The sequence below is a fragment of the Neltuma alba genome, unplaced genomic scaffold (assembly GCF_004799145.2).
Source record: "Neltuma alba isolate B1F8T4 unplaced genomic scaffold, ASM479914v2 tig00012007_pilon, whole genome shotgun sequence".
In the NCBI taxonomy this organism is placed as follows: Eukaryota; Viridiplantae; Streptophyta; class Magnoliopsida; order Fabales; family Fabaceae; genus Neltuma; species Neltuma alba.
The window spans coordinates 90,319-116,454 of NW_021636578.1; the positions used below are offsets into that span (position 1 = coordinate 90,319).

The following is a 26,136-nucleotide window of genomic DNA, read 5'->3' on the forward strand; positions in this document are numbered from 1 at the left end:
ACTAAAAAACCGGCCATTGTCTACCTCAGCCACACCCTTGCTGATGATGAGACATCATGTTTAAATTGGAGATCCTGATTTAATTTGGTCATGACGTTGATGTTTGTAAACCACGGGTGGGATCTGACTGTTGAAATAGACCTTATGAGCAACATAAAGAGATGAAACAACAGCACGAAACATGGCTGCATACAATAAGACAGATTTTTATATTGGAAAATGAAACAGATCTTTATTTTTTTAATTGTTGTTATTGCAGAAACTTGAGTGCGCTCGTGCGTAAGAAAATCCACAATCTGCTTTTATGGTGTTCACTATTGATAAGTCAGTGCATAGACGCAATACGAGCAATTCCATTTCACAGGAAGGCTATATCAACTTCTCACATAAAATCAATTTCACGAGGGCCAGAAAATTCTTTTGTTTTTCTGATGTGAGGTCTTACCTACTGAGTTGATATTAACCCTTCCCCTACCCTTCATTTTGGAATCTCTGTGAAAAGCAGATGTTGTTGGAAAATGCATTAACAGGGAAATGTTTTAACTCTATATCGACTTTGTTATTTATTAGGCTTTTGTCCCTGTCTTTTTTACGCAATTTCCTGGGTTGCCCCACTGGGTTGTGCCCATGGGGTCATCTTGCTTTTGTCATCTTTGTAAGTGTGTGTGTGTGTGAGTGTCGCTTTCTTTGTGCAAGAAAAGAGGAAATGGAGCGTGTTAGGTCATGCTTAACAGTTGTACTCCTTGTAACCAGCTTTCCTTTAATTTACTTTGCAAAATTTGACATTTTCTGCAGAAATGGGTTCTGATTAGGACATAGAAGACTACTATGGAAAGCAATGAATCCAATCGTCATTAGCAGCTGGAAATAAATTAACCAACATATCATATCCTTCATAACAAAAAAAAAGAAGAAAAAAATTTTGTGGTTTGAATTAGACTACTATGAATATATCAGATACAGTAAATGAAATTCATTGAATGAAACTTACTCTCGCAGCAGATGGAATTAACCAACAGTTACCAAATTTAGCATATCTTCCTTTCCAGGATCTCAGCTTATATAGATATAAACATACATTTGTCTTGTCTATATATTCTGGCTGATGCTGATTCTATACTGCTAGTTGGACCTTACATTATATTCCTGTAAAGATAGCGTGCACTCTTTTCTCAGGAAGTAACTTCTGGAAAATACGTTTTCATCTTATTTGGAGATTTTGTCAAATTTCGTAGAATTCTTGTTTTCGACACCGAAAGTAAAAGTAACAGCGTACTCATGTGGCAGCAAGACATGAATATATATGATGAGAGTGAGAGGGAATCTGATAAAGAATTAAACATCCATCACAGAAACACAAAGATATATACCCGATGATATATATACATATTCTCTGCTATACATTGTGTATTTCTTTGCCAAAAAGTCATCAGTATATATGTCAGCAAATTCTTTACTATGCAGTGTGAAATATGAATCCATTCCTATGGGATTTTTTTTTTGTTTTTTGAATCAAAAGTCAGCGATGCCAAAGCTTGACTCTTTCGGCCTTCATTAATGAATGGGGAGTGAATGAGAGACGAAATTGACGTCGAAAAAGTTTACCAACTTTTTGGAGCTCCAAGTTTGAAGCAAGATTTACCGTTCGGCGAAAGGCTTAAAGTGTATTCTTTTTCTTCATTTTCTTTTTCATTGTCAATATATCTATCTGCAGCATCGATCATGATGTTCGTAAGCATATATATATATATATATATAGGAGTAACATTATTAAACACTCAAGTTTTCTCACTGTTTCCTGTATGAAGATTATAAAAAGAACTGAAGCTCAGAACTTGTGGTTAAGAATTATATCGGCGCAAATCAAGGCATTAATAATATAATAATGCAAGACTTTTTATGTTGTGAAAATTTGCTACACAGTATATATATTAACTGTGCTTCTAATTTTATTACGTTGAATATGTCATTGACAGGAACGTCCAAAAAGAATAATTTAATTTTGCTACAGATACCTGCCAGAGGAAGTATCAAACCAAATCTGGTAAAAGCAGCCAATTACAATGAAGCTCACAGCAATTAGAAGATGTTCAATCCAATGAAGAAACGGTTTTTGGTTGGGATTTATGCCTAAACTCAAATAAAGGAAGACAATTATTACAATAAACCTCGATTCTTAATTTTCCCTTTATCAGCTTTCCCTCTACTTTATTCATCAATGCAATATCGAGGACTAACACTTGTTGAAAAAGGTAAAAAGCCCTTCTGGTTTCGACTCTAACACTTAAAAGAGATATAATAGAGAAATATTCCAACTGAATTGTAATAATATTTAACAATTTTTTGGGTGGCAGATAAATTTGAGATGTGTTGTTAAATCATTAATTGCATAATTGATTGACAGGTTGCCTAACTTCTAGGGAAGGGCAAGATATATCCCCCTAATCTTATCTCACTGATTTTAAGGGACACAGGCTGGTGGTATATAAACATATTCATGGAATTTTGTTAGAGAATGTTTCAGCCACTTGAGATGGAAAAATCAATAAAGGTGTCGGTCATTACATGAATATATATATATATATCAAATTTATTTAAAAAGAAAAGATAATGTAATCTATATAGTATATGGATACATGGCTTCCCACTGAAGGAAGAGATACCTAAGAATTATACAAACCTTGTTTGTTGTCCAGGAATAAAAACAAGAATATATATTTAATGGAATAATGGAACCATATCCTTTGTGAGTAGTGTGTAAAGCTTTAACTAGGCGACTGTTATATTCCCTGGAATAACATCCATTTTCTCACACTTGTTTCGGGGGATTCCCATTTCCCACACGAGCCTAATAAATTGTTGGCATTTGAAACTAAGTACAAAAATTATTATGGTAATTACTTGCTTTGAAATCTAACATACCAGAAAATTTATGTTCAGAATTGAAGAAGACAGCTAAGAAGAAGGAACTTTTTTTAACTTCTATGGCGAGAAATAAAAGGAACTAGGTTTCCAAACGAGTGCAAATTAATAGCATGTGAGTGAGCATTTTTCCTCGTTGTCCTTGCCCCCCTTGTAACATCATATTTTGTTAGTCGATTTTATTCCTTCTTGAAGCCAAGTCCAGAATTTAGTGGACGAAATTGCTTCTGTTCTGCACTTTTGTACTACCTTCTCTTCGTAACTTTAATTTTAGTTGCCACCGTATTATTATTAGATCACAGCTTCAATCCCATGCTAACTCACGGCCACGTTGATTAATTATTAGTCTATGGCTTGATCTCTCGGAAGTTTACCAAACAGATTAATGAATTGCGGCTTGTTTGGTTTCAGTGGAAGCAAGTTGGAAGCCAAAACGTGAGTTTGCATGTATCAACTTGGAATGGAGAGTGTCAGCATGAAGCAGACTGCAGCCAATGAGAGAGTTGGCATTTACTACTAGTAGTAGCACACCACAAATGAATACGTCTTCTAGATTATATTGACGCATTAGTTTGGATGATTTAATGAGAGAATAATTACTTTTTTTTAAAAAAGAAAATAGTGGTATATGTAATGTGGGGATGAGAAAAAGACAAAGATTTGCCATGTATTTTAGTCCAAGAAAATTGCATTCAGACACATTTCAGGATGATACTGCCACGTGTATGACCCAACTTTTTTGCCCTGAAATCTCCACCGTTCATGCCTCACTTGCTTCCTCTATTTATTTACTCCCGATTTCCTCCTCTTCTGAACCAAATCACTCGCTTGATCTCTCTCTGGCCTTCTCATCCCAATCAACACCTTTCCTCTGCTCCCCATTCCACACACCTCTCACGGCTTCCTTCTTCCTCACCACCGTCAATGGCTTGCCTGGGGCTCTGTGAACAGGTCAGTAATTAATCCCTCATTCTTCGGAGATCACAATATTAGTTGATCTCTTCATGTTCTGAGTAAATAGACAGACCCAGTGGCTCATGGAATCGCGCATTCTTTGTGCAGAGCAAGTACAAGGAAGAACCAGAAGGGTTTACTCTCGATGGAAGTGTTGATTGGCATGGCCGTCCGGCTATCAGGGACAAATCCGGAGGATGGTTCGCCGGAATTATCATACTCTGTAAGCTCCCCACACACCCAACATTACTGCATGACCATATTTTTTTTCTCGCTCTTTTATCAAATTCGTTGTCACGTTTTATAATATATATATAATCTGCCGTAGTAAAATCTTTCAAGTCGCATCCGATGGAGATCCCCAGAAAACCAGCTGGGTAATGTTCTCCTGTTAGAACTAGTGCGCACTTCCCAATAAAAGGCTGAGATTGCATGCACATGCGACGCGTATAGTTTACGGTGGGTAGAAGTTTCAGGAATCTTTTGTTGAGCAGAGATGATGAAGATCACGAATGGATAGTAACATGCCGACAGAAGAATAGATAGCTTATCAGTCATATATGAGAGGGAAGAGATAGAGAGAGAGAGAGGAGGAAGCTTGGGGTCCTCATATAATGAGTTATAGTTTAAAATTGAAATCAAAGAAAACGACAACATAAACGGCATCGATCGACGATCATCAGGAACGTGTTACACTTTGCGTGCAAGAACATATAACAGCTCCGATCGAATTCACATTATCGTTTTCCTCTATATATGTGTGTGTGTGTTTGTGTGCTCATTTGCATGATGAGAGAGGTGTGTGTATGAGAATGAACCGATCCCTTAGAGCTGGATGAATTTCTCGAGAGAAAAGGACGGTGAAAAGAGACGAAGGATTTTGGAAGGACCTTCGTTATAAAACAATTCAGGAATTAGGATTAGCCGTCAGGACTCCCGGGCACTGTGGGAAATGGGACCCACAAAAGTGAGAGGAGGCCATAGATCCAGTCAGAAACTTCAGCATTTAATAACACAAGCCTGACACGTAATCTCTACAAGCGAGCTTGCATGGGCTTGAACCTTCCCACGTGTCGCCAGCTAGATTCATTCGCATCTGAATCATTCTCCATTTTTTCCCGATGAGTTTAATACACACACATATATAAAAGAGTGCGAGAGTTACAAGGAAAATTCAATTTGTGAAGCTTATCGTTTCGTCTGTGCTGGGACAAGAGCGCCGTCGTGAACAAACAAGCGTTTGCATGAACGTTAAACTCTTTGATCTCGTATCCCACCTGCGTTTTTTGGTCGATCTAATCACCACATCGCTTTTTGCGTTTGAAGCTGTTTATCTGTTTTTCTTTTTCTTTCTTTTTTAATACAATACTGCCTCATATCTTAGGATCTCGTTTCTTATAATTAGTACAAGAGGTTTGGAGGTGTATTATTTTTCTTATATATCTAGAAAATAGGCCTCCCGATTATTTAAAGAATAGACCTTTTTTAATTTCCTTGCCGCGCGCAATTAATGAAAGAATAGAAGAGGGTTATTAATGTGGAATGACATGAAAATCACTTTGAAAAAGAATTAATATAGTAGAGTAACCTATACATCTTTTTTGCAAATAAAGATTCCCACTAGCTATTCATATCTTAAAGTATTATAGATATGATCCATAACACACGCTTCGTAAAAGAAATATACTTCCTATTTAATGCTCTTTTTATGGGATATAAAGCCTCGTATCAAACATTTTCGGCCTCCGACTGCCTCTTGGAAATATTTATTATACTTTTGTGGTATATATTGAAATAATAGATTACTATTGAACTACATGGAAGTGATCTAGCTAATACAAGTAACTTAAGTTATTATTTACCATTTTTAATCTAATCCCTATTTATTGGTAGGATGTAGTGCAGAAGTGATCGATGCAAATTTTCTTAACATAGAGATTTAACTCCAAAGTCCTGATTAATTAATACGCCTGAGAAAACTGAGCTAATGATTTGTTATAATCCACGTGATGATCTTAACCAAACTTGTAGCTATATAAAAGTGCTTGAGTCACGTAAATATGCGAAGCGCCAGAAAGCGCGCATGTGATCAAGCGCATCCAACACGTCGTCGAAGCGTAATTAGTTAATCTGGACATATCCGCCGTCAAATGATCCGAGCTCAATAAGTAACTAACTAACTAACAAGAGATTAATTATTAATTGACTTGTGATTAATCAGTGAACCAAGGTCTGGCAACCCTAGCATTCTTCGGGATCGGAGTGAACTTGGTGCTGTTCCTGACTCGCGTGTTAGGCCAGAACAACGCTGACGCCGCCAACAATGTCAGCAAGTGGACCGGAACTGTTTACATTTTCTCCCTCGTCGGCGCTTTTGTCAGTGATTCCTACTGGGGAAGATACAAAACTTGCGCCGTCTTCCAGGTCATCTTCGTCATTGTAAGTGATTCGCCTATTCTTCCTTTTCTCAAGCAATTAAATCATCTGAGTGATGACCCGAGAAGTGACCTAATTGATTAAGATATGATGACTCAACAGGGTTTGGTGTCGCTGTCGCTGTCGTCGTACGCGTTCTTGATCAAACCCAAAGATTGTGGGAATGAACAGCTTGAATGTGGGAAGCATTCGAGGTTAGAGATGGGCATGTTTTATCTCTCCATCTATCTCATAGCCTTAGGGAATGGAGGGTATCAACCAAACATTGCTACGTTTGGGGCTGATCAGTTCGATGCAGAGCACTCCAGGGAAAGCCATTCAAAGGTGGCTTTCTTCAGCTACTTCTACCTTGCTTTGAACCTGGGTTCACTTTTCTCGAACACCATTCTAGTCTACTTCGAGGATGAAGGAATGTGGGCTCTCGGCTTCTGGGTGTCTGCCGGCTCCGCCTTCACCGCCCTAGTCTTGTTCCTTTTGGGAACCCCTAGATACAGGCACTTCAAAGCCAGCGGAAATCCTCTTTCCAGGTTATGTCAAGTCCTTGTTGCCGCATCCACCAAATGCAGGGCTCAAATGCCTCCCAATGAAGAGGAGTTGTATGACGGCGATGCTAAGGAATCTTCCACAACTAGCAACAGAAAGATTCTTTATACCCATGGTTTTAAGTAAGTGCTTGATGCTCATCACGCTATCCAGATATACAATGAGAATACATAAAAGGATATCAAATCATACTGGCAGCCAAGTCGTTGAACTAAGTGGGTGTTTTTGTTAATGCAGGTTCTTGGATCGAGCAGCATTTATGTCGTCTCGAGATTTAGATGACCAGAAACGAGGGGTTCACAACCCCTGGCATCTCTGTCCAATAAGTCAAGTTGAAGAAGTGAAGTGCGTTCTGAGGCTTCTTCCGATTTGGCTGTGCACCATAATATACTCGGTGGTCTTCACACAGATGGCTTCCCTGTTCGTGGAGCAAGGAGCGGCCATGAAAACCACAATCTCAAATTTCCGAATCCCACCAGCGAGCATGTCTAGCTTCGACATCCTCAGTGTGGCCATCTTCATATTCCTCTACCGTCGAGTTCTCGACCCACTGGTCGGAAAGCTTAAGAAGACAAATTCCAAGGGACTCACAGAGCTTCAGAGAATGGGAATTGGCCTTGTGATAGCAATCATGGCAATGGTCTCGGCCGGAATAGTGGAGTGCTATAGGCTTAAGTACGCAAATCAGGGCTGCACACACTGTGACGGAACCAGCTCTCTAAGCATCTTCTGGCAAATACCTCAGTACGCTTTCATAGGAGCTTCCGAAGTGTTTATGTATGTCGGACAGTTGGAATTCTTCAATGCTCAGACGCCAGATGGGTTAAAGAGCTTTGGGAGTGCACTGTGCATGACATCGATCTCTCTGGGCAACTATGTGAGTAGCTTGCTGGTGAGTATGGTTATGAAGATTTCGACTGAAGATCACATGCCTGGGTGGATACCGGGAAATCTCAACAAAGGCCACTTGGATAGGTTTTACTTCCTCTTGGCTGCTTTGACCTCCATAGACTTAGTGGTGTATATTGCCACTGCGAGGTGGTATAAGTGTATACAGCTGAAAGGGAAATATGAAGAGAATGATGAATCTGGCAGCCTCAGTGTCTGACTTCAAAGGACGAAAACAGATAAATAAATAAGAGGAAGAATGGAGCCTCTAGTCACAATATCTTCGGTTGCATATGGTAACAACTGTTTTAAAAGGAAATTTCTCTGGTTTGGTAAGAGAAGCCCTTTTTCCCCGAGCCTCTTCTATACTACTACCATCTTACCATTCTTATGACCCCTAACTGTAATTTTCAGTTTATCTTTCTCGGTGCTGGTTTGTGTATTTGGGTTCAACCAAAACTTCCAAGAGGCAATGACTGTTTTAGGGTCTCTTTAAACATCCCTTCTTCCTCATCTGTTTGTTCCATCGCCAGAGTATATTGTGATATGTACAAGTGATTTCCGAGTCTCAAAACTTTTTTTTTCCCGCACAGCTTGGCACGCTCGAGCAAAATTCTAAAGTATACTCAAGTCACGAAAGATATGGAAATCAAATTAATCATAAGACATTAAGCATGTTAAACACACTTCTTGATAAAATTTATATTTAACATGCTCGCACATTTACTTATAATCAATCTGGATTACTAATTTTCTGTAAGATGAGTTTATTTAAAATTTTCTCATCCTTGAGAGTTCCTAAAAATCAAATGATAAATTTAATTCACCTATTTGAAGCAGACATCCCACTACCAAGAAAAACCCGAGCCGATAGACTCAAACGTCAAAGCCTATAGTTACGTTGACAATAAAACAGGACTAAACACCAAAACTTGAAAATATTATTCAAGAATTTGACAAATTGCATTGAAAGGCGCCAATTGCCGACCGCGTCAGTTTATCAGCACTAGCAAAGGGGAAAAAGAAAACAAAGAAAGAAAAAAGGGGGAAAATAACAGAAACAGACAAGCCAGCTGTGGCACGAAGTTGAAAGAAGATATGGCCCCTCATCATCAGATCAAATCACAAAACTAGTATGCCGCCAAGGGCTGTAGAAAGAGCTACACGCGGAGCTATCAAAATGACTTTCTTTCAGCAAAGGGGGGGAAAAAAAAAACCAAGATGACTTTATGTAAACAAAAATTAGACACAGCTTTAAGTGCCCTACAGCTAAGCCCCTACTTTGGATTTTGTGAATGCCAACAATTTTCAACTTCGGTGTTTCCGAAATCGATCGCTATAGTTCGAGGTATCATTTTTTTTTTTTGGGGGGGGGGGGGGGAGAATCTAATGAAAAGTTAATGCAACTTGCAGCTGTAAAATATCATCAGGGGAGAAAGCCCCTTCAGAGAGGAATTTCATCCTTGAACCCTACGAACTTGAATGTGGTGAGTAGATTCCTCACGCCAGATTGGTTGTGCTCCACTTTGAACAAGAGTAACATGTTGCCCCTCCTCTACAAGCCCCTTATTCTGAAGCATGAAAAATCCTTTAAATCCACTAGAAAAGACAACATTAATGGAAGAAAGACGAGTAGAAATTACAGACATATTACTTACCAGCAGTAGCTTGAGAGCTCTGGAGAACGTTTCCTCTGCATCATTTGAAAATTGCATGTATATGGGCATGACACCATGATAAAGCGCAAGCCTCTGCTTAATCCTTTCTCTGCCAAACAAAAAGCATGTTAGATCAATACGTGAAGATGCAGGATAATAATGACTCAAGAAACCATAAAACAGTCCTGAAACTTAAATCTGGTTAAGCCAAAAGAGTTACCAAACATCAGTGAACAGTAATATATATTTTTCAGGAGGGAAGGAGATCATGGTGTGTCTCTGTGCTCTAAAAAAAGTTATCCTCCACGAAGTCAATATTTTCATATACTTTATAAGTAAAATACAATTGTTAAATACCAAAGAGGACCAAATTAGATAGCATAAACTTTGTCCAGATGGATTCCTGATTCACAATAGCTGGGTGGCGAAGTTCCAAAAAAGAAGTGAAATTGAATAAGATCTATCAACAGCATCCAAGAGAACCGTCTGAGAGTAAATTTGAAAAATATTAATGATTTAAGACTTGAGCCAAGCATGTCATTGATGGTTAACTATACGACACTAACTCTTTCTAACTGGACAATCCAGTACAGCACTATGATACACCAGTAAATATTGTCTCAAATAAGGGTCCAGGTTGTCTCCGTCTATCGTTTTCTATAAGCACCGGATGAGATACAAGTCAAGTTGGAAATCAAGAATAACGAGGTGTTTGACTGCTGCCCTGATAGTGGTTTTATTGATCAAGCCCCCAAAATCCACCATTTATTACTATTGCTTCCAAAAAAGGAAAGCAAAACAAGACCAAGGTACATGCCTGGCGCCCATTTGAAACTATTCTTAAAAATAAAAATAAAATACATGCAGCTAATACTCACTCATTTGTGAATGCAAAGATTGTCGAATGAGGCCTATAATGGCTCAGGAGGATAGCCATGGATCCTGTTCTGGTAAAAACAATTACTGGATTATTAAGGGTGTTAGACATAATTGTTGCATGGAAAGCAAACATTTCTCCCATGTGGCTCTGTCAAAACAATAGAACAAAACTTGATTAGATTTCAAAGGAGCATGGATGAAAAGATAGGAAACTAAACTCTAAAAGTAAATACCTAGGTTACGAGGAAAGACTTCTTTGTAAATTTAGCACTTGCCTCATGGGAACTTAACTGATTGGGAAGAGCCACGCTACTTGAAACGCTTAGCTCAGTCCTTAGCGCCACTGTATGCATCACTTTTACAGCTTTCAGTGGATATCTGAAGAGTTGTAATTTTTTCAATATAATTTCATTATGATTATCAAGAAAGTACATCAAATGCAAAGCTCAGCGAGAGAGAAAAACACTGTATGTAACAAAACAATAAAGACCCTAGTTTAATCATTAAATGGCAGGTGGTTCTGTAGCAAAAAAAATCCATTTATTTTTTCTTTGGGGGGGGGGGGGGAAGAAGCGAAGATATTGACTTTCCCAGAAACAAGAGAATATAAACCCAGCATAGGCTAATAGTTTCACCTTTCTTTGCACAAGGTAAATATTCAATAAAGTGCTTAATTTATCTAATCTCTTACGAATTAAGAGAGAACAATACAAATAGAAAGACTTCATTTTCGTGCTGTTTTTAACTGGTTCTTTTAATTGTTGAATATACAATGATGGGGACGTTCCAAAACACTGAAAAAGCAAACTTTGTATTAAAGGATTGCCATATTGGGCTCTTTAAGTGAAGCACTTATCTAAAATTTTATCAAGGAAGCCTATAAAATAAAGTACCAGAAAGAACCCTTAACAGTACAGTGTAAAACACAATCTGATTCCTCCACTAGCAGTTTCGATTTCCCATTACAGTAAATCTGTACTTTGAATTTCCAATTTCATACAGTTGACTCCTTTTGCTAACTTCCCATTCAACTGGGGACAGAAATTTTTACATATGATTCAAGAGATTTATGAAATTTTACGAATGATGAATTTTAAGCCTCACAAGTACAATGACTCCCAGCCAAAAGTGTCTGAGAACAGAAGCAAGTATTAAATAATTCAAGAAAATCAGTCAGTGAACATTAAATTCATGAATCTTATAGACCTGTTCTTCTGACTTGAAAGCCATACATGACTATGCATTATATCTTATCAGGTCATACGCATTATAACATATATAGATGAGTCAGAAAAGCGAACTAACTTTCCATGTGCAGTTTCTCCCGAAAGCATGATTCCATCAGAACCTTCTCTTACTGCAATTGCAATGTCTGAAACTTCTGCTCTCGTCGGTGTAGGGTGACCAATCATGCTTTCCAGCATATTAGTGGCCACGATTACTGGTTTTTGCATGCTATGACATCTTTTAATGATGTCCTCCTGTTTCAAGGAGTGAATGGGACAGAACACAGAATTGATCACACTCTCACTTTTTAGAAATAAGTTAAAAGATATATCATCATTTCAGGGTAATGGTAAGACACAACGGTAGAAATAGCAGTGCCCTTTATGCAGACTTAATATGGAAAAATTATTAAAACAGAGGAAAAATCATATTTAAGATACAACATATTGCATGTCCGTCATCTAGCATCCCACTGCCATGTTTAGATAAAATGCTACGTGGGTTCTCCATATCAAATTTCTAACTTGAAACTCTCAACAACCCGAGTCATCCAGTGAACTTGTTTGCCAACTATTTCATGGTTTTGAGATTAAAATTCTCCTTTTAGAGTTCGGTCATTTATAGGCAATACATAAATCTATAAGTGCACACAAAGTTTAATAGGCTTTATCTCCCTTTACGACAAGGGAATGAGTTCATAATAAACCTAATAATCACAGTCGAGCATTCATCTTTTTCCTTAGATCATGATGTTGTATTTTATAGTTTACAAGCAGCAAGAAGAGCTTTGCTCATATTTCATCCACAAGACTAAAACTATAATGTTTAGTGATATTGTACCAACACAAATGATGAAATTTATCATTTGTAGATTATCTCAAGAATTATACTCATAAGTTTTAATGAAATGGCAGAGATATGATGTTAATATGTGCATCATGTTCACCTGCAATAAAGGAACTTCTTCTATTGGAAGTTCAGCCCCAAGGTCCCCACGAGCAACCATGGCCTATCAATTAAATAAAAGTTAAGTCTAGCAATCAAACTGGATGTTACACCAAAGATAAATATAATAGTACTTTGATCCATCATATAGCACAACTTCTGAGTTCTGACAACTTATCCAAAATAAAGGTGTTCAGATAACTATAAGCTGGTTCGGACCAATTCAGTATAAACTTAGTTGTAAATCAGTTATAAGTTTTTATTGCAACTTAATTACCAACAGGCATTACAGATATGTGATATCCACATCCAAAATTAATATGACAAGTGAGAAACTCACCCCATCTGAAGCTGAAAGTATCGAATGAAGATTTGGTATAGAATCAGCACTTTCAATTTTTACAATCACGTGTATATCAGCATTGCGACCTATAAAAAAGGCATACAAGAATTCAGTTCATAAAAACTTTATGAAGCAAAGCACTCTCAACCAAAAAAAAAACAAAGGAAACGCTCAACCACTCACACACGCACAAACTCAGACACAGGCTTAGGAAGGCAAAAAGTCGTCTGGCAGCGTACTTTTAAGATAGTTCTTCAACTCATGAACCACTCTAGCGTCCTTTACAAATGAGACAGCATAGAAATCGACCTGATTGTCTACCCCGAACTTGATATCTTCCCAGTCTTTTTCTGTGAAGTAGATGCATGTGGCAAAGAGCATATAATTGTCAAAGGCAGTCGCTTATCAAAAGAATCCGCAAGTGAAGAACAGAAACCTTATTTATGTGCAATCAACACACAAAACTACACTATACCAGTTATGGAAGGAAGTGTCGCACTTTTTCCACGGACATTTAAGTGACGCCTTGATTTCAATTCTCCACCATCAATCACTTCACATTTAACCAAATCCTTTGTCTTTGACTTAACAGCAAGTGACATCATTCCACCTGAAACATAAACAAGAAATCAAAAGTTCAAAACGTTCAACAGGTTATATTTGAAGAAAATAACAAATGGATACAGGGAAATGAAAAGTATAAAAATATATTATAAAGTTACAGGGTAATCATATTTAATTTCCTGAAAGGTGGTACTAGCAAGCAGCTAATATAGTAAATGACAAAATTCCATTGATAGATATTGTTCAATCTGCACATAGCTGTTGTTGCAATGTTTTGTAATTAGGTTAACTAGTTGGCTCAATAAAACCTTGTCCTAACGATGGCCATTAATATGGCAGTTCTCTATAGATGTTGTCCAATATCTGAACCACATAATATATCATCCAAAGGAGTTAGACGCAAGTAAGTAGTTTTCCAGAGGTTCAGCTATAGTTACAGATCAGCATCAATAATTTTCAGTACAAAGGAACTAAAGTTGAAGAATTTTTCCACATATACTGTTCCAGATTTAGACACAGGAAACTCAATTACTAGAGTGGAGAGAAACAGGATTTCCATCATGCAAAACTCATGGTCAACTTCAAAGCATGCACAAGGTATCCATACTTACCATCAACCAGTAGTATATCTCCAACCTCCACATCATTAACAAAATCATCATAATTTACACTAACTGTGTCATTTGTGCGGACCCCTCTTTTAATAGTGAAATTGAATTCTTGGCCCTCTTGAAGTACAATTGGTTGAGGAACATCTCCACTTCTAACTTCAGGACCCTGTGAAGAAAATTCATTAGTGAATCTGCTGTAACTTTAGAACTTATATGCAACATACAAGAATTCAAAAGGCACCAAGCAGATTGTGTAAACGAAAGTATGTTGTATGACCTGAAAATGTTAAGCAAGAAAGATAGACCCCAAGTATTCAAGTACTATTAATATTAACACAAGTGATGTGCAAAGACTATTTCAGGAAGTCAAGCAATTTGGAACTGCTCTCAATAAGGAATTTCATATTAACAGTCAAATTTTTCATAAGAAAAACTAAGAGTGTCATTTACAAGAGTAATCCACCAAACAATAAGATGACAATCAGCATAGACCAGTTTTGGCCTACATCTGATGGTTAAAACACTGGATAGAGAAAGTTGAAAATTCTAAAAGAATATTACCTTGGTGTCAAGCATTATAGCTATAGCCTTATCTTCAAACTGAGCATTGTATTCTTTTACCAAATCAATGGTTTTCTGGTGCGATGCATGGTCTCCATGTGACATATTTAAGCGTGCCACATTCATTCCCCCTTCAGCCAGTTTCCATATCATTTCACGTGAGCTGGTAGAAGGACCTATCGTACAAACAATCTTAGTTTTTCTGAGTAGATTTAAATTTGCCTCTGCTAGCCCTGAAGCAAAGCTACTAGGCTTCAGCTCAAATGAAGAATTTGTCTGGTCCTTCCACATCAAAGAGAGAGCACACATATAGAATCCAAATTAGATATTGCAAATGTACATATTACACTAGAAAGTGGCAATTTGTAAGGTTCAAAAGTTCAACGTATCTTTCCAGATAAGCAACTGCAAAACCTCTCCATACACAATTTTCATGTTTTTTTTTTAATCAATTTTACAGAGACCATATTGAGCATTACAAAACATTTCATGAGAAGTTTCAGGTTTGTGTCTCCTAAGCATGAGCATCGAACACTTCCCAAATTAAGGCGGAGAGAAGTTCCCGAACAATGCCCCCCGCAGGTCCTACTAAAGTATAAATACCCAAAACTTGTGATGAATCAGTCATTTACATATTTCACAACAACTCTGTTCGGTCCCGAAGATTACTCTGCCTTTCTGTTCTACCAGACAATTAAAAAATAGATATATAAATCTACTAGTTGTAGGCTATGCCACGCCAAGACTTCAAGGTTGGTGGTGCATCGTCCTGAACAAGCGTGAAACAGAGACACTCAATTTGATAAGAAGTACTCTTAAAACGGTCGACCAAATTACAATACTGACACTTATATGGATGCTGTTTTAACCTCTAGAGAGTTATAAACATACCAGATACATCTTAGATGCATATTTAGTTGATTTAATCCATCGATATCGATACTTGAGTATCTATTTGATAATTGTATTTTTACGCACAAATGTCTTCCATCTATTTCAATTTTGCCGTTGTTGAGACCATGCTCCATGTATGTTAGATATGCCCATCGATATTTTGGGGATAGAGGCAGTGCATCAGGAACATAATATGTGGTTCATTAAGTGAAGCTCTTGCCCGAGCTTTTTCATTACTCCATACGAGAAACTCGATATCTTACGTTCTAAGGACCTCACCTCGCGCGCCAACGGTGCAAAACAACGCACAGAGAGCATCCAAGCCAAGAAGCGAAAAAGAACCTTCGTCATAACTAGAAGCAGAAGTAAACTTACAACGGTCGCATAACCATTGGGAGACTTGATTTCGCTGTTTTGGCCATGCTCGACGATCTTCATCGAGGGCACAGCGAAAGCTTGCCGCCGGATGCATTTTCTCCTGGGGTTAGAATCAAATACAAGCTGGCCCAGATATTTGGAAGTCCAGAGATCAGAATGCCTAGAGGGGTCCGACTTCAGCATGGAGAATCCAGATGGAAGACTAGAGGTTGCCATCGTCGAGACTTGAGAGGTAAGCACTGAAATGGAGAGAACGGAAATGTCACGGGAAACAGAGGCAGGCAACGAGTATAATGGAGCCAAGCTCCGGAAGGGGCCACAGCGTGCGTTCTGTGGTTAACTGAGAGCGAGCACTTGGACGAGAGGAAATATCGTTTGCGTTGCGCTTTTTCGACCCTGTCACATATTCTAGCGGGATATTTCTAGTATTCTCTTCTTTATTTTTACAGCATTTCCAGTGTTTGCTTCTCAAATTTCCTTTTAATAATTTCATTAATCAGTCTTCTTCTGAAGTTACGTTCCCGCGTGAGCCAGGAACACGAGTCATGCCTCGGACTCGCACACAAATCCCGGCCGTACTCATGGAGGTTAGGACTGAGGGAAAGGCAACCGTCAGAAGGACAGAAACCCCCTTTCTGTTGTTTCCTTTAACAAACTCTCCTTTCGGTTATTGTTGAATGCTATGGCCTTTTTGGTTATTTTTTTCCAAAAAAAAAAAAAAACAAAGGTGCCCTTCATCTGAAATTGATCTGTCATAAATTGATAATATGACTAGCTTCTAATGAAAGAGATTAATCCTTCTTGACGAACTAAAATTTAGTTCCCCTTAAAAGAGGCGTTTACATTTTATACTTTACGCGTAGAAAAAAAATTATAAGTTGATAATTATATAAGATTACAAATATTAATTTTAAAATTAACAAAAGCTTCTACCACTCGCACTAATTTAAATTGTTAAACTTTTATTATCTTAATTTTAGAAAAACTTAAACATGTATAAGTTAGAAGATAGGAAATTTATAATTAATTTTCTGAGTGACAAATTGACAATTGATTTCAGAATTATTATTAAAATTCAATATCGTATAATTTTTCATGTCTAAATTTTAAATTTTGATTTTTTTTTCTTGACTAAAACTCATTGATGCATGTTAAAATCATCAGTCATTTCATAGTGAAAAAGAAGACGAATAAGAAATTGTGAAGTTAAAAATACACAAATTTGTCTTTGGAGATCACACAAGATAATCATTCAGCCGAGATCAAAGATCCCGTTTGGTACGAAGCATTGAAAATGAGGGATTGAGATTGAGATTACAGTTGGAAAAAATTATTAAAATAATATTTAGTATGAGTAATTGCTTATTATGTGGATTAGACAATCCCACATACGTAGGTTTGACTAATCTCATATAACAAGCAATCTCTTATACTAAACACTCTTTTAATAAATTTTCTTAATTACAATTCCAATCTCAATTTCTTATTTTTAATACTTCCTACCAAGCGCAACCAAAGGAGCGTACTGGAAGGGTATAAAGATTGACTCATTTGCCTTGTGCGTTGTACATGCAACTAGCATTGTCTTCATTATCGTTATAGGTCAGTTAATCACTACAACTCGTATCGGCATTCGCGTCTTTTGCTTCTATAAGAGAGGAGAGGAGTGCATTTTGGTCCTTTAATGAGAGTCCTGTGAAACTCTTGGGTAAGAAAGTCACATCCATCGATTTTGAGGGAAGCTGAATTTCTTTAACATTATGGGTCTAACACACCATATGAGCCGAAAGGTGCCTTGTGAACTCGTTTTTTATTTTCATGCTATTTGATTTTCATGTACGGAGCTATGACCTAAACAGTCACAGCTCTATTCACTAAAACAATACTTAAACTTTTTCCCAAGCACTACTTTAAAGTTTAAATTCAGTCTTCTTTTTTCCGTCGCTTTACTTATTGCGGCTGTCATCACACTGGCCCTTCTTATTTCAACCCCACGTGTAATTTTAAGGAGTGAAGGTGGAAAAACAACAGAAGAAGTGAGAGGATTTGGGGTGGGATAGTAAAAAACAATCATACTTCAACCTCATTTTTTATTCGCCTGTGAAAATGATAAAATTGATTTTGCCACCAGCGTGCTGTTCTAGATCCGTCCCCGAGAAAAGCAAAAGAGAGGCAAGATTTTGAAAATGCATGGGAAGGGTTAATGTATTAGAAATGGATTCATCTACCTTTGGTGACTTGTAAAGCATTGAGAATGTACGGGGAGTTGAACCAGTTCCTTGCTGCTCATCTAATTGAGAGAAAGAAAGATAAGGAGAATGTGTGTTGCAAATATGATTTTATGAGATTTATAAGGTGTTTAAATGAATACCAAATCTTAATTTTAAAAATAATTTTATTGTATACAAAACAAATATACAGAAGAGTTTGTCTCGATTTATAAAAAAATACTTTTTAAAAACATTTTTATCACTTACTTGCCAAACACTCTCTTGTTGTAAGGGCATATGAACAAATGAAAGGACTAAAAATTTTATGATAAAGCAGTAGGTGGATTAACCCTCTCACGTCCGTGCCTCGTATCAAAATGTAGGGAGTGATTTGAAAATTCTAAATTATATGAACTAGATTGAAAAATTTAAAACTCGGTCGTTTCCTTTTTCTTTTAATCGAGACCGCAATTCCTAGTTCGTTCCCCATCTCCAGTGAGCTCCGAGGCTATTGTTCTCTTTCCCCGGGATAAACCGCCAGTTGCTTCGCGCTTCGAATGAGAAGTCTCACAACGACCAGAAAAGGATAAACATTTCAGAAATCTGGATTCAAACATGAAGCTCTCAATCAAGTTTCAAGACGACCCCTTGAACGACGATCAACACCGGCAAATTATGACAGCGAAGGTCCCCACCACCATATTCAACCAACCCTTCCTTTCTGGTGTCGCAGCCACTACCACCAACTCGGCTTCTGATTTCTCCTTCTCCCTCTCCACCAACTTCCCTATTGGTCCATCCCTCAAGCTCTCTTACACCCCCACAGCCACCAACACCGCCTCCCTCCCTTTTTCTCTTTCCCTCAAATCTGGCTTAGGTATTTCTGGTTCTCCTCGCAACTCCCCTCTCGTATTTTCTGCCAGATTCTCTCTCTCTCCTTCACACGTCCCTGTCCCAACTTTCTTTCTTCACCTCAAACCCCAATTCGGTCACTTTTCTTTCGATAAAACCGTCTTCTCGAACCCTATCGCCGATCAGATTTCTGGGTCTGCGTCTGATTCTCGAGAGCCCTCAGCAGTACCGTCCCTTGATAGAAGTGAAATTGGAGGAAATGGGTTGGGAGATGGAAATTCTTGGTCGGGTTGGAAGGAATTGAAATTGGAACCTTGTGGGGGAAGAGATGAGGGTGCGAATTTTACACATGTGAATAACTCTGAGGGTCAGTCGAATGGAACAATTAGGTCTGCCTCTGAGAGGTTTTTGGTGGCAAGAAATAGTAAAAGATCCAGTTTTTCGTCAGGAATTGCCGTTATGGCCAGGACGGCAATGCCAGTGACCAAAGGGCTATCATTGAATTTGCGGTGGGGTTTGAATTTTCCTGGGAATATGGGATTGGAAATGCCATCCTTGACTGTAAACAAGATTGGGTTAGAGTGGGTTACGGAAGCCAAAAAGAATAAGCCGAGCATGGACGGTTCTGGCGACGATTTGCAGTTGTTGAAGGGCACGTATTTTTCGATGCAGAGAGACTTGGAGAGTGTAGAGAAGGAAAACAGGGAGATGAAGAATTTGTTAGATGAGATGAAAAAAAGGGTTTCAACAAGAAATCACGGCGAGGAAGGTAATGGTACTAGGAAGAAAGTTTCTCAACGTTCTGGCGAGAGCTCTAGTGAGTTTGAACGTTGGAGAAGCAAAAAGAATGCGAAAGAAGAGAAGGTACAAAAAGAACCAACGAAGTCTCATAGTCTGGCGAGCGATCTGGAATCGGAGCTGCAGAAAGCCCTAAAGATTGCTTCCTCTTAGTAAAGGTAATTGCATCTGCTATTCAGATCCTTTCCCTGCCCTAAAATGTATATAAAATCAGATTTTGCTGTCTTTATGAGGGCAACAATCGTCAATTAATGATACTTTATTGATTTCGTGGAATCGCAGTGAACAGAATAAATCTTGATACGCTAATAGTTAGGTGATATGAGTTGATTTCACATTGCACTGGCATCACTAATAAGCCAGAAAGCTGCATTATGTTATGCGTATTGAACTGGACACAAGTGATTGGCTTCCCTGTTAGTCCAATGAAAGAGGAAATTCTTGATGCAGAACTGATGCACCAAATGGCAGAGTAATTTTTAGAATTCCAGTTTTGCAAATATTGATGAACAGTGTGAATGATGTAAATAAATAATAGAAGATGTAGAAAAGAAACAGGTTCTATTGGTCACATTTGCTACGAAGTATTGAAAATAAGAAGTAAGAATTATGATTAAAATTAAGAAAAACCATTAAAGAATGTTTAGTATAAGTAATTTTTTATTATAATCTCATGTAAATGGGATTAGAGAATACCATATCTTCTCACGGTATTCTTCAGTTCACATGTATGGATTTGTCTAATTCTAAATAATAAACAATCACTTATACTAAACACTCTTTTAACATATTTTTTCAATCTCAACTTCAATTCTTTTTATTATTTTTAATGTTTCATAAGAAACAGAGTTCTATACTATCTCCTCTGTTCCTCTTTGCCTCTGCGGATGTTGAGTTTTCGGAGCTTACTATTTTTGTCGTAATGCTTCGCCAGTATTCCGGTCAAGTATGCAAAATGCTTGTTTAGGAAAGTGTCCTTTTCCTCTGGATAAAATCGCTGTTATACCTTTCATGGGGATAATGCTTTCCTAGTACTCTTCAATATTTTGCATGCTTCTATTTACTTATGATAAAGGAGGCAGATTTTATCTCCAAAAAAATAAGAAGGCAAATTTTTCTTCTTACTTACACTGGGTTTTAGTGGATCGCATTTATTGCAACTTGATAACGTTGGCCACTCATATTTCTGCCTAATTTGAGGCCTTAGAAAGTGAATCCACCTGCTGGAAATTAAATCCTCTGCATCATGACAGCGGAGCTTCTTACGGCCTTATATTTTTTGTATCAATGATCCTGATTGAGTTGGGAAAAAGAAAGAGGAAAAAAAAAAAACAGATTTCGGGCAGACTATGCAGCAAGAACTTGAAATTCACATGCGTAAATTTTAGAGGGAAGCTTCAGTCTCCAAGAATCCAGACTCTGCACCATTTTGTGAGGGTTTTGCTCCCATCTAACTGTCATCTACTCCCTCTTACTATTTTTTATAAGTTTTAAATAATTAATTTATGGATAACGAATAAATAGTTAAAATTACTTAAAAATAATAAATAGGTTAGAAATATATTTTTATTTTCAAATATGTTCTTATAATAAAAAATGATTTTAAAAAATGTACGGAACATGTGACAAGAGAGAAGTAATTAAGAACAAAATTGAAAAAATATATTAAATATTAAAACAAATTTAAATTAAAACTTATAAAATGAATTACACATCACGTCTTTCTTGCTACCGTAGTTGGTTTGGATAAAATCTTAAGGTCAAACAAACAAAATGGTTCAATGACAAGCCTTACGATACTTAATGATACCTAGGCTTTTTAATTACCGCAAATTAATGATACTGATCACTGTTCACTGTTCACGGTAAAGCCTCATATTTTGCTTGATCTCCATGTCTTTGTTTTGATTCGAGAGTTCAGGTTGCTCAAACTTCAGTTAAAAGAAGGCGCAAAATTGGAATGTCGTTTTTTCTTGTTTTGTGTTTTTTTTTTTGGCCGGGGACGGGGTGTGTGTTTTAACAAAATCGGTGTGTCTTTACTCTTCAATGTTTTGGTGTTTTTGTTTAGATTTAGTTCGATTAACTCAATGCTCATGTGTCTTATCATCATGCTTAACTTGCTGCAACCCTGTGCATTGCCACGGGAAGGCGGAATTTTTAAATAATTATACTCAAGAAAAACAATGAATAAACAGTTTCATTATATTTTAATTACACATTTTGAAACATAATGTCAGTAAAAATAAATACAAAAAATGTAAATATAATGTGAAGATATTGAGTTATAATTATAATTTTTTTAATCAAATATTTTCTATTGGCTTAGTATTGTTTATGAATTATATTTGAACGTACAAAAGCTAAAAAAAATTGTTGTATTAATATTTATGACAAACAAACAACTTTTTTATAATCACTTTTCATTAAAATTACGAATTATTTTTAAAATTGTAATCTACACCACTCAAAAATAATTTTTCGCAACCCAATGACGTCATGATGTAATTATTTTTTTTGGCACTTAACATAATTATATTGAGAAAAGCTTTAATATGTCAAAGTCTTGATGGCTTTTTTTTTTTCAGCTAAAGCATAGGTATCATCTTATTGGAGACAATTCCATTCGAGACACTGTTTGACACTAACGCTATGTTTGGCTCGACGGAGGGAAGGGGAGGGGAGGGATTTTAATCAAGGGAAGGGGAGGGGAGGAAAGGGGAGGGTAGCTACAAAGGGGAGGGAGGGAGGGGGGGGGGAGGGAGGGATTTTAATGATCTCCTGTTTGGATTGATTGGAGGGGAGGGGAGGGAGCAATTTTAATAATACCTTATTTTGTTCTAAAAAAAAATTGACTATTTTAGCCTCATAAAATTTAAATGAATTTTCTCACTTTTTATTTTGTTAAGATATAACTATATATTATATAATACAATTCACTAATTTTGATTTACAAGATACAGTCACACACTTATAGAATATCAAGACAAAAAGTCACAAGTGAGAGAAAAGACCTTGAAGGTGAAAGAAAATACCAACGGCCTCTTAGAATTAGAAGAAGAGAAAAAAAGTTTACAAATGCTCACTAATTTTGGAGATAATTATCTTAATAACCTCTTATTAGATGCTCAAAAGAACTCTATTATGTAGAAATGTTTATGATTGATTAGAGGTTAACAAATCGAAAGGGCATATAAGGAATTAAAATATCATCTCTCACCTCCCCTCCAAAAAACCCCACTTTTGGAGGGGAGGCTAGAAGGGAAGGGGAGGGGAGAGAAGAACCCCTCCCCTCTTTAAAAAACATCTTAACCAAACGAGGGGAGGGGAGCTCCTCCCCTCCCCTCCTAAAAAATTATACCAGCCAAACAAGGGGAGGGGAGCAACTTCCCTCCCCTCCCCTCCGAAAACCCCGTACCAAACATAGCGTAAATGTGAACACTTCTTTCAGTGAGAGGGATAATGGTGAGGTTCCTAGAGGATCCATTGAAGGAATGGTTGTGGGCTAGAAAGCTAGCTTGCAGCCAATTAGTTGAAAAGGGCTTAATCTTTTTTGGTATACAAGGGCATAGCTTTTGATCGTACCAAAAAAACCGTCTTCTATTGTCACTTGTCAGATTGCCCACCATCCCATCACAGTTCCGGCGTCCTGTATCTTTCTGGCGAATGATGGCGTCCTCGGCCGGGGGAAGGAGCAGCAGAGAAGGAACGGCCAAAGCCGTGGTGGCCGATCAGATTTCTCAGGCTGTGCAGTCTACCTCTAACCTCCTCCAACTCATGCAACAGTCTTCTCCTGCCCAGTCCTCTCCCTTTTCCTCTTTGTTTTTTTTGCCCCCCCCTCCAGTTTGTCCTCTGTTTACGCTGTCGAATTTGGTGGATTGAACTTGTAAATAAGCTCGTATGTGCCCATTGTATCTGACAATGAACTTGTATTTCATTGTGACATGAAGTTCTGTGTCGAAGAATTTGTTCGTTCTTCAGAAGAACTTAGATTCAGACCAGCACAAATAAAATAATACGTTATTGATATTCTGAGTCTATGTAGCTACTTCTGTAAATCACGATTAAAAGGTTGCTTATAGGCTATTCCAAACGGATCCTAAATCTCCCTATTGCATTGCATACGAGCTACTAGATCATTCTTCCCATGTGACAACATTCAAGATTTTGTGCATTTCTATTACAGGTGTGGCGCCCCCCCCCCCCCAAAAAAAAAAAACACAAAAGCGGTCAGCACAGAGATAACGCTAGCATTATAAACTTCCTTTTTTTTTTTTTTCCTCCCAAATTTCTGTTCCTTATTCTTGCTTGACTATCACGTTTCTTTTCTTTCTTGGCCCTGAGCACTATTATAAAAAACCCATATTATGTTTTCAGAGGACTTGGCAGTAGAAGAGTCCTTCTCTGGTGTGAGTTTAATTTCATGCTAGCCTAGAAACTGATGATCAGAAGAATATGCTAAATACTCCTGTCATGGAGGTTTACTGTTTGAGAATTGATGCTCCGATTGCTTAGATTCCTGGAAAAAGAAGCTTTTTATTTTACGAACAGTTGCTGAATTTATACGGGGGGTGATTGAAACGAGGCATCAGATGTCCTCATTTTCGTACTTCCTCCTCCACTTATCTGTTGGCACGTTTCTATCAACTATGGCAGATTCTACCTTCTGATAATCAACAGCCTAAAATTTAGTTTAAAACGACTCAACTTAGTTTGTGTTGTTGAGCTTATGCCTTTTTGCACATTATTGGCACATGTGTGTTTTTGTTCTGTATGACAATGTTACATTATTTGCAGGCCCAACTCGTCAAGCTTCCCAAAAACCTTTTGGCAAAGGCCTCTACAATCAAGAATACAGAGCAAGTATGTTTATCTTCTACTGATGGATAAGCTTGAACAACTCTCGCAGTTTACTGTGATAGCGTCATTGTCTCTAGCCTTTTCTGCTGCAGGTTTTAGGCCACATGCCTGGGGTAATTTCAACTCTTGATGCTCATATGGAAAGTGGACTACGAAGGTCTGAACTTCATTTTTATTGAGATGTTCAGTACCATAACTTTGAACCCAGGATACATATAAAATTCTCATAAGGAAGCATGAAATTAATGTCACCAAGAACTGTGCTCGATTAAACTTTTTCCGAACTCAGAGTGACTGATCAAATCATTTCAACTGCGCAAATCCATCATATAGATTAAACTTTTGCAGTTGGTAGGATATTATAAACGTTGATATATTGCTAATTATGCATATTTTGAGCCACAGCGATAGGGCCTAATAATTTGAGTGCCACATGATTTTTGCGCCAAAATTTTATGTTCCCCACATAATCACGTGGTGGACTTGATTAAGTTTAACTTGAGTTGCAACTCTTTACAGTGTTCCGCACTTGAAGACTGTTGTTCAGTTACTTGCAAACATGGAAAGCTGTCAGCTTAGTCCTCTCTCTCAAGCTCATCCTCCCCAGAAGGTATAGTGGCTCTAAGTCTCTGGCTGCATTTGTGCATTCTGATATAAGTGGCATAGTGAGGTACGCTCTGCCATGCTTCCAAGTTTCAGGTTGAAGCATAATAAACATTGATGGGAGAGTCAAAAAGTAAAAACTAGAAGACAATTTCAACTGGGAGCTCTGGGACTATATCGACACTTCCTGTTTCCATTACTTTCCACACACACAAAACAAAAGGAATTGTGAGATTAACTTGATTATTGCCTTTGGTGCTGTACATGACACTTCCTTCAATCTTTTTCTCCTATATTAGGAGCGTGAGCCGGCAAACCAACCTTAAGGTATGGAACAATGGTGAAAGTGCTGCAGGCTTTGTGGCCGTCTTATTGGGAGCCTCACCCTTAATCATCCAATATTTTTTGGAAGATTTGGAAGTTACACTTCGATTATTATGCACTAGCTAATCAGCTATGTTCCATCTTAAGGTCTTCCTGCAACTCACAACTTGGGGAAAAATGTCCTAGTTTCCGAAGTTTATGGTATACTCGTGCTCAACTGAAGAAGCTTTGTTTTTTTTTTGGGCAAAGCTCAACTGAAGAAGCTGCCACTTCCGTTCTGTTGTATCAAAAATAAATAAATAAAGAAGAAGCTGCCAGATGCTATAACCACTGTGTCCCCTAATTACGTGTTGTAGATCATGTCCGGAAAACTTGTGTCATTGTTAGGCTGCTGAGAGATACAAGTGCATGTGTACGTACATACGGACATATATGTGTATTCAGCTTTCATTTATATTATAAATAATTTGATGTCGCAAGCTTCGCTCTCAGTAGTCACTACATTTTGTCCCCTTATTTGTAAACGGCATGACACGTAGAAAGGTTGGGGAATGGCAATCTGCGGTCGATATATTAATTTAATTATAAATGCAATTTGGGGCTCTACATTACTTTTTCTTTCTTTCTTCTTTCTTTCTTCTTTCTTTCTTTTCTTTTTTTGGCCTTCTGGGGTCATACATTTCGAAATT

General features: G+C 37.6%; 4 protein-coding genes across 6 annotated transcripts; 3 read left to right on the plus strand and 1 right to left on the minus strand.

Annotated features, from left to right (window-relative positions):
• Positions 1-2,393: 2,393 nt before the first annotated feature.
• LOC114720934 (uncharacterized) lies at positions 2,394-20,186 on the plus strand. Of its 2 annotated transcripts, XM_028906680.1 has the most exons (3): positions 2,394-2,404; positions 18,635-19,821; positions 19,946-20,186. In XM_028906680.1, exon 2 carries the CDS (start codon positions 18,689-18,691, stop codon positions 19,814-19,816), a length of 1,128 nt encoding a protein of 375 aa, XP_028762513.1. In that variant the 5' UTR covers positions 2,394-2,404; positions 18,635-18,688; the 3' UTR covers positions 19,817-19,821; positions 19,946-20,186. The 2 variants fall into 2 exon arrangements, with proteins under 2 accessions (XP_028762513.1, XP_028762512.1); XM_028906679.1 differs by lacking the exon at positions 2,394-2,404 and having other exon boundaries at positions 18,412-19,821.
• On the plus strand, positions 3,745-8,327 carry LOC114720930 (protein NRT1/ PTR FAMILY 7.3). Its single transcript, XM_028906675.1, has 5 exons — positions 3,745-3,873; positions 3,985-4,099; positions 6,098-6,315; positions 6,415-6,977; positions 7,093-8,327. The coding sequence occupies exons 1-5, from the start codon at positions 3,847-3,849 to the stop codon at positions 7,961-7,963; spliced, it is 1,794 nt and encodes a 597-aa protein (XP_028762508.1). The 5' UTR covers positions 3,745-3,846; the 3' UTR covers positions 7,964-8,327.
• LOC114720931 (pyruvate kinase isozyme G, chloroplastic) lies at positions 8,818-16,143 on the minus strand. 2 transcript variants are annotated; one of them, XM_028906676.1, is made up of 12 exons: positions 15,801-16,142; positions 14,532-14,813; positions 13,971-14,136; positions 13,271-13,405; positions 13,035-13,145; positions 12,793-12,881; positions 12,454-12,516; positions 11,586-11,761; positions 10,556-10,658; positions 10,280-10,428; positions 9,402-9,510; positions 8,818-9,314 (listed from the first exon to the last, which is right to left on the minus strand). In XM_028906676.1, the coding sequence occupies exons 1-12, from the start codon at positions 16,017-16,019 to the stop codon at positions 9,201-9,203; spliced, it is 1,716 nt and encodes a 571-aa protein (XP_028762509.1). In that variant the 5' UTR covers positions 16,020-16,142; the 3' UTR covers positions 8,818-9,200. The 2 variants fall into 2 exon arrangements, with proteins under 2 accessions (XP_028762509.1, XP_028762510.1); XM_028906677.1 differs by having other exon boundaries at positions 9,201-9,314; positions 14,532-14,807; positions 15,801-16,143.
• A 3,143-nt stretch (positions 20,187-23,329) lies between the features above and the next one.
• On the plus strand, positions 23,330-25,224 carry LOC114720911 (tobamovirus multiplication protein 2B-like). Its single transcript, XM_028906648.1, has 4 exons — positions 23,330-23,407; positions 24,458-24,523; positions 24,613-24,677; positions 25,068-25,224. The coding sequence occupies exons 1-4, from the start codon at positions 23,330-23,332 to the stop codon at positions 25,222-25,224; spliced, it is 366 nt and encodes a 121-aa protein (XP_028762481.1).
• Positions 25,225-26,136: the final 912 nt, after the last annotated feature.